The 17,988-nt window shown below is 41.3% G+C and overlaps 1 protein-coding gene across 4 annotated transcripts in view; it reads right to left on the bottom strand.

Moving 5' to 3' along the window:
- RALGAPB (Ral GTPase activating protein non-catalytic subunit beta) overlaps positions 1 to 17,988 on the bottom strand; it is a 59,564-nt gene that overhangs the window by 21,506 nt on the left and 20,070 nt on the right. The window contains exons 8-18 of one of the 4 annotated variants that reach the window (XM_068208162.1): positions 16,896 to 17,044; positions 16,568 to 16,784; positions 11,875 to 11,910; positions 9,951 to 10,152; positions 8,425 to 8,592; positions 7,544 to 7,658; positions 7,167 to 7,314; positions 4,588 to 4,652; positions 4,302 to 4,434; positions 2,193 to 2,326; positions 171 to 353 (exon numbers count right to left, since the gene is read on the bottom strand). In XM_068208162.1, the coding sequence (XP_068064263.1) occupies positions 171 to 353; positions 2,193 to 2,326; positions 4,302 to 4,434; positions 4,588 to 4,652; positions 7,167 to 7,314; positions 7,544 to 7,658; positions 8,425 to 8,592; positions 9,951 to 10,152; positions 11,875 to 11,910; positions 16,568 to 16,784; positions 16,896 to 17,044 (1,550 nt within the window). The remainder of the gene's footprint in view (positions 1 to 170; positions 354 to 2,192; positions 2,327 to 4,301; positions 4,435 to 4,587; positions 4,653 to 7,166; positions 7,315 to 7,543; positions 7,659 to 8,424; positions 8,593 to 9,950; positions 10,153 to 11,874; positions 11,911 to 16,567; positions 16,785 to 16,895; positions 17,045 to 17,988) is intronic. The other 3 variants (XM_068208163.1, XM_068208165.1, XM_068208164.1) reach the window with 3 other exon arrangements.

Here is a 17,988-nt window from a genome sequence, read left to right as displayed (position 1 = left end):
AAATAAAGATCAGGAATTAAAGTTCAGAAGTATTTTGCACAGAAATTATTTGTGTAATTCTTAAGAAAGCTAAGCAAACCACACTATTTTAAAGTACTGAGAACAGACAGGTTGGGCACAAAAGGCATTTCAGAAGCAGCACTCAAAACCTATCCATGGGAGACTCTGACCTTCTCATCCAGCATGTCGGGGTGCTCCGTGAGCCAGACACAGAGGCACTGGAAAGCTGCCACGATCATGGAGTGCAGGTCCCTGGAGTGCAGCGGGGCCGGGCGGCTGCACTGGTAGACGATGTAGCTGCACACAGAGCTGATGGCGCGCTTCCGATCCGCGGGATCAACCACCACCTTCACCTGCGTCAACAAGGGCGACAGGGTGAGAATTCCTCCACAAATATCTTAGAGAGAAGAACAGTTTTTGAAAACATTTCTAAATGCAGTTTCAAGAACCACCAATAAACAGTTGAGCTCTTCTTTGATTACAGCTTAAAATTGCAGGTCAAATTATTTAACAGTGATGGATACTGAAACTAAAAGTAAGGAAATGCTGCACTGAGGTGTGACCATATGTCATAGCTTAGTTTCAAAGAGCAAGAGTGGTACCAGTGTGGCTTGGTAAGAAACCAAATGTAAGCTGAATGTGCAGTATTGAAATTTTTTCCCCACAAATGCCTCTTCTTCAGCTCTAGCAACCTATTCTGTATCTCCAAGAACCCACTTATTGCCAAGTCTCCCCTCCATAGGGCTTCATCCTGCTCAAGTAACTTTTCCCCTAGACATATTCTCAGCACAGTAACTTTCACCACTGGTAAAAGGAACAAAAAGGCCATCCCTGGACAGGCAGACTGATAAAAACCCCATAACCTCTTCCCAAAACTCACTGCAAACACCTCTCTGCTTCTTTCCCAGCTAGGGCTGCAGAAAGCAAGGCTCCAGACGAGAAGGTCAGGAAACAGCACAATGAGCCATGAGGATCGGCACTGCAAGGCTAAAGAACTTTTTCTCCTATTCATGGCTTGTGACTCAGCACAGGAACAGATGGATTTTTCTGCTCTGTAGCGTCTAACCATGCTTATCCAAGCAGGAAGGTGGATGGACTTGCTGGTGCCAGTACTGAAGCCTGGCAGCTGTACTCCACAAATGGGAGTGACAATTCAGAGCCCCAGGATTTAGCTAGAACATCCTTCAGAAGCTCATGATCTACAGCAGAGGCCCCTCAAGAAGAGCTTATGAAAGGCAGGTTTGTGAACCAGCACTCCTGCAGGAAGCAAAATTTTTGGTTTTTCTAAGTTCCACTAATAACCTGGTGCTGAACAGATTCCCTGCTGACAGGGGAACAGCCCCTACCTGAGAAAAGCTTTGGGACATGTCACCTCTAAAGACACATGCAGAACAAGTCCACACAATAGCCATGTAGGAGGAAGTGGCCTATTTTTTCCCACTTTGTTGTAAAGGGGAAATATATTCCAGGACAAGAATTACTTCAGTTCCATGAGAATTATACAAAGACTACAATATTTAGCATTAACCTGGGGATACATTTGAGAAGATAATGTATTTCCACATAAGCCTGGGAAAAAAAAAAGAACAAACCAAGAAGACCCTGGCTTAACCACACAAGCTTCAGAAAGCCCTGGCTCTGTATGGTGCTCTATATAAGATCCAATAATACACATTAATTCATTTCAGAACACTTTGAAATACATTCTTCAGTTCATGCTACTGCAGTAGTGAATAAACACCAGTCCAATATGTCTCAGTGCTGACTTAATGCTCTAAAAACTGCCTGAGACACACATTAAAAGAGAGCTGTTGAGTTCCTGAGGGATTATGACAGGAAATGCTGAATTGTCACACCAGGTTATCATGGCTCCTCTAAGTACACTTCCTATTAGCAATACACTAAGTTTTATCAAGCTCTAAAAACTATTTCCAAGATGAGAGGGAAAGGGAAAAGTGGCACAACAGAAGCTTCAGCTAAAAGGCATTCCCAAGCCACGTGTCCTTTGAGGCACAGTGTGTTTACACTGGGAGAAAATTACCTACAACAGCAGTACTATTTCATTTCCAAACAGAATAGCTGCTGACAAAGTCAGCCACAGATCTGTTTTGTGGCATGACTTTCCCCCAAGGCAGCAGGACCACAACCACCCTGTGAGAAGGGGCCAGAGCACACCAAGCTGCATGTCTCACCTTTGCCAGTCCAGAGAGCAGCTCCAGGGCAGCCAGAGAGATACTCATGTCCTGCCTCCACTGGGAGTTGAGCCTTTGGGTTACCAGGTGAATGCTGCGGATCAGCAATCCAGCAGCTGTATCTGTATGAAGAGCTAGGATATAACCCCAAAACCACACACCACAGGGAGGGAAAATAACTAAGCATTAGTGACAAAAAGCAAAGCACAGGCACAAGGCAAAGCAGACACAATACAGACATAAAATAAACCCTAACCATCTTGAAACTGGTTGATGCCTTTTGCACAGGCTAACTCCCTCACATACCCTCCCAGGCATTATAAAAACCCCTTCAGACCAGCTAGCTCATTTTTAATTTTTTTTAAGACATTTTGACTAATCCCAGAGCTCTGCAGCATTTCAGCAGCAGAACAGCCAGCTTCAGGTTTTGCTGTTGTACTTAAATTGTCTGTCATGTTATGTCTTTTAGTCTCTGGAAAATACATGCTTTGGTAATATATACTAAACATTAGTAGTTGTACTAAAGAACTAAGGAGAACATGTAATTTCAGATAGCTGTGTCAGAAGTTAACCATTCTTTCCACACCTAATGCTTATCAAAAGCTGCACTAGTTCAATAGACACAGATAATGAAAGAATCATTGCGAGAGAAACAATTTTTTTTAACCTTCTGTTTCCTTCAACCTTTAACTGAATATCAAAAATAGAAAATGTTTTAAGTATCAGTTGTTCTCACTTCAAAATACTAAAAAACATAAATACTATCTGTATTTGTTAAATTTTAAGTATGCAAATTAATGTCAGAAATAAAAAACTGCTCAATGACTAGTTATAGACTAGTTATAGAGAGACATGAGAACTATGACAGATAAGGCATATCCTTCCCAAAATTTAAATTACCTTATTTAACATTCAAGAACTATGTCCAGTGCCACACCAGGAGCAGATTCAAGAGTCTACTATGGCTAAAGAGTAACAATAGACCATCATGTTTTCAGTTTTCTCTTGTTTGAAGCACTCAGTGGAAACACCAATGCTTTTCATAAGTTCATTACAACCTTACCCTCTGTGCACAGGAAATTCTAAAAATCCAATAAAATGAATACACTACAAAAATATATTTCAAGGTATGTCATGGTATCAAGACTGTAATCCAAATATTTAGAAGATTTAAAAAATCTTACAAATGATTATTTTTACAAGCACTCGTCAATGAAAACCCACATAAATTAAGCACACAATTCAAATGGTGTGCAGAAAACTAGCACTTTGATAATTTCAAACAAGCAAATCCTTGGGAAAAGGGAAAGCACCAACATGTTTATATGAATCCCTAGAATATACTGAAGCCTTTCCTGATAATCTGCCTCTTCTGGCTATTTACAAAACTAGATAAAGAACCACCACCAAACATTTTTGGTTGGCGATGATAGAATTGTCAGTCTAGGCTACAATACAATAAAGGTGATTTGTTCCCACATTTAACTGGCCAACATCAATTGAACTGAAGACCAAAGGAGCAAATGAAATTGCAGGGTCTTGACAGTCAGCCAGCTTACCACACACAGATTTAGAACAGGGATTTTACTACAGAGAGTCAAAAATGGACAGTACAAGACATAGCAAACTAAAGTTAATTACTAAATTCTATTGTTACAGTGTGAGCCTTCTGCTTACTTGCTCTATAATAGCCAACGTCCCTGAAATGTTCTTTAAATGTGGTTTAAGAAAAGGTGCTGCAGAGGTCAGGTGAGCATTTGGAATGCTATGAAAACTAATGAAGCAATTAATTTGCAGTTGGTGTACATATATTCCCTTCTTGTTGACAGAAACTAAGTGTCTTGAAAATGTAAGCTAAAGTAAAGTTTGCAAACACCTTTTCCATAAGCTTTTACATTCTGATTTTGAAAATGTTTAGAGTCCTTTAGTAGGGTTAAGACAACCACTGGAAGGGCACATGTGAATGCAGACTTGCAGCACACAGCTGGGCTATCCCCCTGGCTTCAAACACCTGGACACATTAATCCTTCAGCCAGAAGCAGAACAGAAAAATCCGGAAAACATCAACCTGGCATACCGTGACAGGGTTTTCCAAAGAGCTGTCCTTACCATAATCCCTCAGGAGGGCCTGTGCTGGCCGCTCACTGTCTGGTGTCGTGGGCTCTGTGCTGCCACCGCTTGCAGTGCTAATGCCACTGTTCGTGCGACTGTGGCTTTTGAAGAGATTGTTTTCACCACCATTCTGCAAAGTGAAAAGGCAGATTAGAGAGATGAGAAAATTTCTGAGTTCCCCATGCAAAAGACCAAACCTCAAGATGCTACCTGAGCCCCATTCAGTAGCAGGTAAAGTGAGGAATGCATTCTTTCTGAAGTAACTTTATAAAAAAATACTCACTGTTTCCATCTGACAGCCAATGGCTTCTAGCAGTGCTGAATCCTGAACAATATTTAACATTGCACCTGCAGAATCAGATAGAAAAAGGTAACTATGGACTACAGAAGAATTCACTACTAAAAGTTACCAAGCAGCATAGAAGGTCTAACATAGAGGTTTGCAGTCCTGTTTTATAAAATCTCTTATTAAAACACAGGACTTGCTTTGAGCTTAGCCATTTGAAGCAGATGAAAGTTGAGACAGAGTGCTTTCAGCTATGTTAAAAATGCTTTGAACAGAGTCTAAAAAAGATTGAGATGGGATCTCATCATTACATATCAATATCTCAAGGTGGGTGTCCAGAGGATGGTGCCAGACTCTGCTTAGTGGTACCCAGCAACAGGGCAAAGAGTAATGCACAAACTAAAACACAAGAAGTTCTACCTCAACATGAGGAAAGTCTTCCTTCCATGGAGGGTGGCAAAGCACTGGAACAGGCTGCCCAGGGACGTCATGGAGTCTCCCTCTCTGAGGACATTCAAAACCCCCCTGGACAGGTTCTTGTGTCACCTGCTCCTCCTGACTCTGCCTTGGCAGGGAGTTAGACTGACTGATATCCAGAGCTCTCCTCCAGCCCCAACTGTTCTGTGATAGGTCTGTCAAATTCCTCAGTTTGAAAGGATTTTGGCTTCACAGAAGGGCTGGAGGGGTTCCTTGTCTCACATCAGACTGTGCTTATTTAAAATGAGCAGCATCGCCCCCAGATGATGAGGGAAGCAATAAGGATATGGACCTGAAACTGGCTGACACTGGCACATGTGGTGGCTTCAGTTTAAATTTTCTGCCTCCGCCCCCTATCTCATCCATCAATGAAAATTGAGGAAAACACAACTTACTCTGTGAAGGGAAATGACAGGACAAGGGGGAATGTTTTTACACTGAAAGAGGGCAAGGTGAGGCGGGATGGTGGCAAGAAATTCTTCCTTGTGAGCGTGGGAAGGCCCTGACACAGGCTGTCCAGAGAAGCTGTACCTGCCCCATCCCTGGAATGGTCCAAGGCCAGGCTGGACAGGGCTTGGAGCAATCTGGTCTAGTGGGAGGTGTCCCTACCCAGGGAATGGGGGTGGAATGCATAGTGGAATAGCAGGGTGGGATGACATGAGCTTTAAGGTTTTTTTTCCAACCCAAACCACTCTGTGATTCTATGAAAAGTACCACCTGCTGCCAAACATTTATTGGCAGAAGGACACAAACCCTGCTTTTTTTGAGAAGCTGGTGGCACATGTGAGAATTTCTAGCTAAACTGGAGATTCATTAATCCCCTCCAGCTAAATCCAGCAGGAAATAACTTCACATATGGAAACAGGAGCTTAAGAGGAGGAACACAGGGCAGGTGAACTGGCAGGGATTAGCATGGGAATAATAATTCCCAGTAGAAAAGCCATTCAAGGTAGAGCAGCTACCCAGCTGGCTGCAGTGTGGAGGGGCATGGGACCACAGGGGTGGGATTTAACAAAGCATCACCCTGAGGTGTCAGACATAGTACTGGAGGTAGGACAACCTCAGGTGCACCAATGCTCTGAGAGTCTCACTTGGCAACCACAGATATTCTCACCCCTTCATCAGCACTGGGTACAAATTATTCTTTCAAATTATTCTCCTCTAGTCTTCTGAGAGAAAATAAACTGCTTAAACTATTGCAAGATAACCTTCCAAAAGTCTTTGCAGACTTGGATTTGGTTCCCTTCCTTTAACTATGCATTTTCTTGCCCTCCCCTGTTAAGCAGGTAAACTATCTGCCTCCCAGAACAAGGCAGACAACCCTCTTACACCACAAGATTGCTGCCTTTTTAAACAGACAAAAGGGAAATGGTAAGGGCAAGAACACCATCATGTCGAAAAAAAGCACTTCTAAAAAGAGAAGAATAAGGGGGGACAAGTAAGAATAATAGGCCTGTATGTTTGTACTTATCTGAAAACATATTTAACTTGACAGATTTTGCACCATCCAAGTTTTCATCATCTGCTTCCTTTCTGAGTATTCAGCATAATGTTAATCCACTGACTACCCTGAAGAAGAGTTTGCCAAACTGTGCATAGTGCAGCTCCACACTCTATTCCAAAACTTTTGGATTTTGTCTGAGGATTTACACACTGCTAAAAAAATGTCATCTGTATTTTGCCAATGCTGGACGACCAGTCACCAGTATGTCAATATGTTTCTTAGGCTTAACCGTACCAAACCCTAAGATTTCACCTCTGAAATCCATTAGTCAGGAATCCTTCCTAAAATTATGACGTTTTTACCTACTTCCATTTCCAGTTATGACTGACTTTCTGTGCTTAGACTTTCTGTGCTAGAATGTGCTTTACTTTTGCTTCTACTTTTCAAGTACTACTCCACATAGAGAGATTAACAAACATGTGAGGCTTTTTAAGATGTTTTCATAGTATGAGGGAGATTACACATATGACAACCTGCTAGGAATTTAAACCTTCTTCCTGCAAAGCAACACATCACTAATAACCCATATTATCCAAGAACAGATTAAGACAAACATTTCTATAATACAGTTAATACATTTAAAAGCTGAAATAACCTAGTATCATTTGAGTGTTGTTGGGATCAGTTTCTGTTTGCAAAGCTCCTATAAGGATATTCACAAGCCTCAGCTTCAAGGACAGGAATGTTACTGGTTTATCATATGCTGAGCTTTCATCATTGCTGAATTTCCCTTCCAGGACAACCTGAAGAAAAAATACACTTATTTCAGTATCAATTAAAGATCATGTCAGCAGGGTTTCAAAAGCCAACGTTCACAGCACACATTGCTACTGACACCTTGTGATATGGTCTTAATGTTTCACATTCACTGGAAGAGTTCCAGTACTAAAGAAAACACCCCATACAACCCATCCAAATCCCACTCCCAGGGAAAGAAAAATGGAACACAAAACATAGTGATAAATGTACTACCTCAGACTTTATTGTTCCAAAATGATGAGGGAGAGGCAACAGAGATAGCAAGATGTTAATGGAAGCTCTTCTTAGCTCTGTGGGGTTTACATAGATTTTAAACTTCGAGAGTTCTCTGCAAATCAAAGCATCAGACAGTTAATCAACTTTCCACAAGAATCTGGAGCCAAACGCCACTAAGTTAATATCAAATATACATCCACCCAATGGTCTTAAGTAATTTGTAGTTTGCAGTGTAGCTGTTTCTTTCTAAGACCTAGCCAAAAGAAGCAGCAGCTCAGACTTAAGCCCAGGAGATAAATAATGCTCTCTAAATGCCTAACATAAAAATGAAACACGGTACCAAGACATAACGCATGCATTGAAGAAGGTATGCAGAGACTACTTTAAAGTGCCTAACTTTGCAAAACATTCAGAAATCTATAAAGCTCTGATAAGAACCTACTCCAATTTCATCAGTCTTAAATTATCAACTTTTCCATTTAATGATGCATAACATTACTTACTTATTGAATACACTGCAACAACAGCCACTAATGAGTATCTTGTGAAAGTTTACTTTAAAAATCAATAGGCTTCCAATATATTTTTGACATATTTCAATATATTTTCCTATTCCTAAAGGCAGTGCTTTGCATCAATGAATATGCAGCTAGCAACTCATATTTCACTTAAAATAAGCACTCTTATTGCTTTAAAGAAAACTGCATTAAATAAAACTGAAAATTTGAGCTTACACAGTGTTGCTATTATCAACATCAAATACACACACACTGTGGGCCCCACATTGCAGAATTCCTTTGGTGAAATTACGCAGGAATGACAAAAGACAAACACCTCCCAACATCTCTGATAATGTCTATATGGAAATGGTAATTTACCTGTCAGGTAAAATAGTCTCCAGAGCCGAAATGAAGTAGGGAACCACAACATCAATGCCTTTCAGATCACAGCAGAACAGAGGAGGGGAGTTTAGAATAACACTGGCAAGAACTGGGTGGCAAACGAAATCTGCTATCTGCAAACCCTGAATTAAAAGCATGTAAAATCTGACAAAGAAAGATAAGATTTAATTATTTGCACATAAAATCATCAGAATCCCACATGATTCTGCAGCCACTATTTGATCTTGTCTATATAAAACAGAGTAAGTTTCAAAAACAGAGCTAGGAAACGTTGATATAAATCTTCTCCTACATTACTTAAGCACAGGCAAGCACACCTGACCAGCTTATTAAACCCTCACAAATGACAGGTATTTCATACAAAAAGCCATTGCAGCACTGTTTTACTGAAATCTTTGACTTGTTGCAACACCCAGACTGGGAGCTGAGTAAGCACAACCAGCTGGTTACTAACAGTGGATCAAGACCTTGATTTTAACTCCCCGGTACGAGAAAAATACTGTGAAATCTTGGGGGAGGCAGTGGACAGAACAATGGACAGGATGTCAGGACAAAACACTCTGATCAGCAATTTGGAAAATGAAACCAATCTTAACCATCATAACCACTTCAAATGAAAAAGCAAGGGCAGAAACCCAGCTACCCATCATCCTAGAGCAGTTAGCTTCATTAACAAGTTCTTGTTAGAGAACATGTATGCCCTCTTAATTGTTTCAAAGGTCTTGGAGACACAGAGGAATCCTACTGACTGACCGAGAGAAATATGAACTATCTATACAAAAAATACTACAACATCCACGAAATAAAATTGTTCATTCTTCTGGGAAGTTTTCATGCCATCTGGGACAAATGTACTTAAACAGTTTGAGAGAATCATGATTTAAAACCGATTCTCTGCCTCTAGCATTTGCTCTTTTACTTAACAAAAATCTATGAAAAGGGTATACTATGATAGGCAATACTGCTTCATTTTCTCAGAAATAAAACTGAACACAGAGGTAGCTCAAACACAACTGTTTCAAATAATGGGATATTACTTCATTTCAATACTCAGAGGGTGAAAAAAAGTAACTACAAAAAACAAACCCAGTGATGTGGTATTTGACAACACAAGAATCTTTATGATCTAATAAAGTGTACAAAGTCTTATGCCTGCACACTAGTTTTTTCCATCTGAACAATATTCAGTGACAAACTCAACAAAAATATAAATACAGGAGGCAAGAAGGTGCCAAGGAAAATGCTCCTTCCAGCTTGAGGCACTTTAAGGCACTCTCCTTCAACTGAAACTTGAAGAAAACCCAGTGGAAAGCAGCATCATGAAAATGTGAGAGGAACACAGTGGTGGGCTTAGCCAGGAATCCCACCTCCAGCCTCTGAAGGCCAGCTAGGTGTTTTTAAACTGGCAACACAGGATTCAGACAGCAAGTGAATGCTATTCACTGGGAATTATTCTGCATCATAAAGTTACGCCAATAAATCAACTGGAAATGGGTTAGTACCGGGATAGGTAAGCTGGCAATATTTCCTCCCCAGTCTTCTTGCTACAAAATATCCTACACAGTGTCCCGCATGCCTCTGCCCTTCCTGCTTCATAGTTGTCTGGGAATTCACTTGCATCAAACATGGGGTTGGAAGCCATAGTGTCTGTGGACATTTGGGATCCTTTCCGGCGGAACTCCACACTAGCCTGCGTTGCTATAGCTGGGAAGAGAAAAAACAGCGTTTCACTGGGCGTGGTAATGTACAGAATAGGCTCATGGGATCCTGGACACAAAGATCAAGTCCAATTTAGTAGTTAACATGAAGCTATTAGTTCACTGCATTTGAGCCAGTGCCTCTGTTTAGGAAGTATCTGTGGGTGTACCTAACTTGTTTACTTCATAAGCATGACAAAAACTGACCTTCATATCCTAGAGATTGCCCCAGATTTTTGCTGGGAAGAGAGCACTTATATTCAATACTAGCTTCCTACCCTCTCTCAAAGGGCAAGGATCTGCCTCACCTGGTTCTGATCCCCACAAAAATGAAATGCCACCTTCCCTTGCTCCTTCAAAAAAGAAAAAAGTTTTCGATGGTGCCATTACTATTGACCTCCAAGGAAGTGCTTTGCTTCCAGCTGGCCTACTCATCTCATGCTGCCCTGAATACCAAGTGGCTTTCATCCAGTTTTGTTGTACAAACACACTTATTAAAAAAAAAAAAAAAATTAACGCCCTGTATTACAAAGAGAAGGTTGTGGAATCCCATTCTCCTGATTTGGTCCCTCTCCTCACATGATCACTAGAACTGCCAAATAAATAAGAGAGCCTCCAGACAGCAGCAACCATGGGCTGGCCATCTCCTGCTCCCTATCCTACAAGAAGGTCTGTGACCCTCGCAGAGGGTCCTAACCTGGTTCTGCCCAGCTCTGTGCTCCCTCCCTGCAGTCCACACCACTCCAATCCATGTCTTTCTGGAGAGATTTCTGGTCGCCCTTTCACATGTCAGCATTGTGTGGATACAAGACCACTTGCTCTGTTGGCTGCATCCTTTCTCCCAGGATAGCTACCAAAACAAAATATATACTGCACTCAATGTGATTTTTTTTCAATTTTTTTCCTCTTCCTTGGACAGCTTTGCTCTAGAATTACTAACATCTTAAAGAGTGTGTTCTTGTTTTTAGCTAAGACTAGATGGATTTCCAAAACTTTCATAAACTACAAAAGCAAACAGACAATGTGTACTCCTGACATAATTATACCTACGTGCTTCTACCAGAAAAAGAGAACCTCTCCTCTCTCAGCTCTGGGACACTGGGGAACAGCAGATTCACAGTCAGCCTTGCAAACAAAGGCATGTTAACACTTTAGCAGTTGGAATACCTGATAATTTATAGATAGGGTGCTTTTTTTGTTTTGTTTTGTTTTAAAGGAAATGTCTTAATGACAAGTGCCTACTCCTAATTTTTTGTTCTCAAATTTATCATTTAACCTATGTTTACCTCATAAATTTTCATTGACATTAAGCAGAAAATAAGTACAAATCTTTATGCATCTTCCCATGAGCCATTTTTTCCTAAATAAGCTATCCAGTAATATACTGTAGTTGGAAAAAAACACTACATGCACAATGCATACAAATCAAACACTAGGTCTGTAAAATAAGCTTTAAGTAAAAAAAACATGGTTAGTGCAAAGTCCTGAAATTCATGACATGATCACAGACTAAAGTACAGAAAAGATGGGTCTGATTCAGGCAGATTAATTTGCTTTTGCCAACAATCTTCCCCATTCAAAAACACACACAAAAATATTACTTGTCTTTTTCAAGTAAAAGTGCAAAAGCTACAAGAGACAATGCGAATGAATTTACAAATAAAATATGGGATTATGGAGAAAGAAAAGCATGACAGCAATTAAGGAAAAGCTACTGGTTCCTACTTACAAGATTTATAAGAAAGAAGAATTTGGATAAAAGATGCTGCAAGATAATAGAAATAAAATGGAAACAAATCAAAGGACAGCAGTAGTTATAAAATACTTTTAAGATGGTGAAATTGTAATATAAGTTAAGAAGCTTTTAGCTTTCTAAAAAATAGATTAAAAGCTTTATGATACAGCAAGCTTGTTAAACACATAGGAAATTGGCATACAGGTCCAAAACTATGGTTTTGAAAGTACCATGCAAAACAATGAACAAAAAGTTACAAAATACGACTAAAATTTAGAGCTGTTCATATCAGCATACACCAGCTCTTTAACAGAAGGTATTAACCCTTCTCAGCTCACAGACCTGTCCCCATGCGGCAGTGCACATGGAGCATACACCAGGCTATCCTAAGGCTCCCCTGAAATGGGGTATGTCTCACAGAGGGACAATTACTTACCTGCAATCTCCTCACAGCAGCACTCCTCCTTCCAAACCAGGAGTTCTCAACAGTAGTACAGCTCCTATTTCCCTAAGCCAAGTTGCTAACAACCAGAATACCTAAGCATGTCTCCCCTGACCACTAGCTTCATCAACAATCTTCCAAAGCAGAAACAAAAGGTAGAACACTCCCAGAAACATTAACATCTCAAATGCCCAGACAAAGAAGAGAGTAAGAACTCCAGCAGCCAGGTACTACCCACCACCCGGGGAGAGCTACTTCTTTGAACAGGCAGGGTGAGATCTGTAACCAAGCCCCACAGCAGCACTCACTATGACCCCAGACAGGGCTGCTTACAATTTTCTTCTAGAGTCCCAGAAACATTCTGTAGGACATTAATGACAGTAGGGCCAGAAGAGGTGAGGGTAACGATGTACCCCAAGGCTCTACAACTGCGAACAGCCCCAAGACAATACCAGCAAGCCCTGAGGTGTGTCCTTCAGCTGCTATAAACTGCAGAGCTGGAATCCTTTAGGTACAAGGATTGAGAATGAGCCCATCAGATTGGAAGATTCAATTGCTGAAATGCTGGCACAAGGTGCTGGTGAGCCTCCCCCAACTCTGAGAGGCTGAGTACAGTAGGTAGCAGTATCATGCACTGCACAGCCAAGCTTGTCTGAAACACATCTTGCCACTGAGTCTGCCCTGGCACAGATAGACACACCCCGAGCTGTCATTCTTGGGTTAATCTCATAGAAGCTCTGTAGCCAATTTCTTATGAAGGTGCTATCTATCATAGGGATCTATTTATCCCACATTATCAGCTACATAAATGCCACACACCCATCTAATTCTAACAACTACACCAGCAGGACCTAGCTGCTTTCAAACCACCTATGCAACTTCCAACCGGCCATTTTTACTCTCTCACCACAACACAGGGATGTGTATCGGCTGCCACCATTAAAGCTTCACCATTAAAGTCTATGTGCAGAAACTAAAACCTGATAAGGACACTCAAGACCCAAAAGCATCATGCCAGTGATGCTCTGCTTCAGAATCCAAAGAATGACACAGGACTACCTTGAAGGACAGGGCTCAAAGAGAAAAGAGGACAATTGCTTTCCAGGTGATAACCTCCACCAGCAGCCAACTGTATACAGATGACTTCCAGCTAATCTTGAGAGAGAACAATTCTCTCTTCCCAAAGACAAAACCAGAACAACCACAAATGTGGAATACCTGCAGTTTTCCAATCAAAAGCTGGTACAAGAAGTTCACCCATGAGATGACAGAAAATTGAAAATCTGTGAAGCAGCAGTTAACCTGACAGAATCAGGAGAGTTGAGGCTGAAGGGGCCTCTGGAGATAGTCAGCCCTCCCCTGCAAAGCAGGGTCAAGTAGAGCAAGTTCCGTTACCTTTCTATGCATTTAGACAGTTTTTCACCTCAAGACTTACAAAAAGCTTGACATTTTTTCCACCCATCATTTTTCATAATTTCCTTTCTGAAGGTTAAAGAGTTCTAGTGGTAAAAGATGAGATCTCGGAACAAGGTAAAAAAGGAAGGGTAGAGGGGTACTTATTCACATCAGCTTTGATCAAGTGGGCACAGAGGTCTCTACAGGACCAAGGAGCAAGCTGTAATACTTTTGCAAAATGGTTCTCAGTCCTCCAGCCAGTAACGAAACAAAGAAGCCATATCAGACAGCCAAAAGAGAAGGAATTCTTAACTGCGTGGCATTGGAACAAAGCAAATATTACAAGGGTTTAAAGCTGCTGAGTTCTTACACAGCTGCAGTTGCAGACCTAAAGAAAAACTGTGTGTGTGGGCCAGTGGAAGGCAATACTACATGGCAAAGCTGATTTTAAGTGCAAACAATTCCCAATTAAAACATTTAAAGCACCCATAAAAATAATAGTGCTTCTTGAAGCTAATGCTAAGATTATCAACAGTAGTGTCAGACATAGTAAGAATATTAAGAATATTCCAGCTAGTAGTTGAAGTGTCATGGCTACAAAGGATAGCAGATGGACCAAGACACACAGGAGTAACCAAACTGCAGCTGTAAAGCATCAGATTTATTTTGGACATCATTCCTAAGGGTAGGGACTGTGGCAGCTAACCGTCCCTTCTCTACTGGCCCTCCTCCTCCCAGCTACATCTACATTGGGCAGCAGGAGCAGGTGGATGGGCACAGTGTGCAGATCTGATTGTTACTGATGGGTCCCACTTTTGCGATGGGGGGGCCCTAATACAGACCCCTCCTTGCCCACCTCATCAGCCAGCATAGCACCTCCTGCCTTATGCTCTTCAAGGAGGAAAAGATTTCACTTGGAGGCATCAGGCATCACAGGTCAGATTCCCGGAATAAAAACTTTATGATGTGGATTTAAACCTCATTCAAAAGATACTAATGCTTCAAATCTGCAGAAACTCCAGGGGCCTGGCCCTTTACACATCTTGCTCATTTTCCCACCTTAAGTAGAGGCTGAACAAAATAATAAATCAGGCAATCAGAGTTTGGGGCCTCTCTACAGTGTTTCAGAAGTAGGGGTCCACACTCAGTTCTCTCTCCTTCAGCCAGCCCACCTTGGCACTACGGTGACCAGCGACCTTACATAGCAGTAACAACACCCTGCAAGGGCAGCAGACACTTGACTAATTTCCCATAAGTTAATTCTGTCTTCCAAATTGCTAAAAAAGCAGGACATGACACAGCCAAGTTCCTGGGAGTCCACCAACATCACTGTGTCAGAACCACTGCTGCTAATATACAGCAGATCATGCGATGTGAGAAGACTGGTCTCGCTACAGACAACTTGGAAGAGCACAGAGGCGAAAGAGAATTACCTCAACTCCAAACAGCTGTCTTTAGTTTTCAGAAAGCCGGTAAATATCCCTGTAAAACTGTAACACAACAATTTTCTGATTGCTGTTAGGTGATTTAAGACATTGCATATATGAACAGAAGGCCTTGTAACCCCTTCAAGGAAATTAAGCCTTTGGATTCCAGATGACTGTGTACTTCTGCCAGCATAACAACACCTCTGTTTACAGCTGACACTTCTGCATAAACACCCTCTAAGCTGACATCCTTCCTTTACAGGTTAAGCATTTCATTAAAAATCGCTCAAAAAACAGGCTATGTCAAAATTAAAATTATCTAATCAATCTTGCAGATACATTAAATGCATCTGCAACCAAACACACCCTCAAAGGATGTCTTGCTCCCTCCTAAGCTCAGCTGTTTCCCTAGTCATGAGTCATAGGCCTTTTACAAAGAGATTTCAAACTCCTACCACAGACACCCACAAAGAACACTTTCAAAAAAGGATGTGCTACATACCTAAAAACACCTTTAGAAAATCCCAAATCCTAAGCTTTCACACAGGAATTTGACACAGTAAACCAGGAAGATCACCAGTTTAACTGTTGCTGTCAAGTCCCACTATACATCCAACTTGCTGTAACAAATGTTTTTCTCCTGTTTTTCTTAGGCCAGTGAGTTACTGGCAGATTGATTAATAAATCTCTTGGAAAAGTTAGCAGACATTCAAAACACACAAGGAACAGGAAAACTGCAAGGAGTGAGAAAGATTATTCTTTTCTGAATATTATTACCAAAAGTAAGATGAGAGCTAGAAAGTCTCTCTGAGCAGAGCACTAATTCTGTTATATCATCTCAAAACATCTAACCTCTGCAGCTGAGCAAAGCACAGGAGACAAAATAAGTTTGGCAGTTAAGGGTTGAAGAAAACAAAGATATCAAGTCATTAAGGGGAACACACAGCAATCATAACAGATAGGTAGCAACTTCACTAGCTATTTTAAGGACTCCTGTTTCCATAACACTCTACAAAACCAAGAGGTACCGCTTTGTGCACTATGCGGAGCAATGTAGGACAATGTTTCAAATATTAAAGAGTTCATATAAATAGTTGCTATTAATCATAGATACTCAAGCAGATTTCAAACTAAGAAGTGGACTCCTACCATATGATTTCCTCCACTTAATAGCATTTTCCCCAGTATCATAATTGGAAGTGCCATGCTTGTTAGAGTAAAGGAGTAAAAAGTGGACTTTTAAACTCTGAAATCCCCAAACAGCTGCTCAGCTAATAGCAGATGCTGGCTCAGCTCAAGGGATTAATTACAACAGAGCACTTCAGATTTTACTTTTTTTGGATTATGCATGTGTTAATCTTGCAGGTAGGAAATGTCAAGAAAACAAGGAAAAAAGTGTACATATAGTTTTTGTAATATTTACCAGTCATGCTGCTGTCTCTGTTTATTCCATTATGAAGTTTACAGTGAACAAATGCTGCATCAAATAACCATGATCCAAAGAGGTTCAAGATGCTGTTAACCTTTGGCCTGCGAGGAGCTGGAAGTGGCCGAGGCTCAGAGCTTGTCTGGTTTGGGCTAGAGAGTGGAGAAGTAGAAGAGGGTTGGTGCTGCACTTTTGAAGCATGTGCACTAGTTACCTGTTTGAACAGAAGAAGAGAATCAGCTCCTAGAATCAAGGAAATTACTTCCTCTAACTGAAGAAACAATCCAAAGGGTCAGCTACTCAAACACAGAGTATGAAATCTTACAGTGCTGGTTTTCATTGTCACTTTGTTCACAGTCACTGCCCGATGTCTCCGGTTGTGGGGTGGAGTGGTGTTGGTAGCAGTGCTCTGGGGCATGCTCAGCCTGTTCACTGGCGTGGGTGGTGCGCTGTCGGACCGGGGTCGGGAAATGCCTGTAAGGCCAGAAATAAAGCAGGCTTTCAGCAAGAATTCCATGGGCTCACAGAGAGCAGGCCATAAATAAGCATAGAGGCCTTTGGTCAATAGCCATGCCTTCCCCCATTCCCCAAAACAGCAGTAGCAACAAAAACACCCCTCCCTATTTTACTATTAGCAGAAATAAATGCATAAGCAAATTAAAACAGTAATTACATCAGATAAGCAATTGATTAAAAAACACCACAGGACCCCACACCCTAAGGCTGTGGGAAACGGCAGATGGGAAGAAACAGTCTTGAAGCAGGCAGAGGGAAAGGAGCAAGGTTCACTTGCCAAAGACAATTTCACAGCTCACTTCTGCCAAAATTCAGGTGCCTCTCACCTTTGCCTTTCTTTCCCAATCATAACTCCCACACCTTTTTCTGAGACATCTCTAAGATGTCTGGCCCTTAAAGCCACCTTAGCTCACTAAATTAAGATGAAACCCATCCACCACACAGCTTTCTGCTCAGTTTGAGCTGAATCAGCTGCTGAACGGTCAAATACTAAGGCAGCCCACAAGACAGAGTAAGAAAGCAGAGCAAGCCATAATTTTTCTGGCAGCAGGACATTAGACCAGTTTTTACCCAGCTTCAGGGAAATTCATGGTGTACAGAGCTCTTCCCTATCAGAATCAGAAGGAACTCAACGTCTGCAAAACTTGAAGTGACAAACACTGCTTTTGCCCATTTTAATGAATTCCAAAACCCGAGTGCCCCATTTGAAAAAATGAAGTGGGGCACCACAGTGTGCTTGAGCATTTGACACAGATGATTTTTTTTTTGGACCATGTTAATTAAAGCACCCAAGTACTTTTCATAACACATTACAGAACAATTTGCTCCTGCTAAATCATCAGTGTTACAGCCCAGGCAGAGTATGCACTATGAAACCTATTGTTTTGGTACATTTGGCTGGA

This window comes from Anomalospiza imberbis, chromosome 17 (assembly GCF_031753505.1).
Source record: "Anomalospiza imberbis isolate Cuckoo-Finch-1a 21T00152 chromosome 17, ASM3175350v1, whole genome shotgun sequence".
In the NCBI taxonomy this organism is placed as follows: domain Eukaryota; kingdom Metazoa; phylum Chordata; class Aves; order Passeriformes; family Viduidae; genus Anomalospiza; species Anomalospiza imberbis.
Note: the sequence above shows the minus strand (reverse complement) of the source record. Positions and strands in the feature narration are given on the sequence as shown.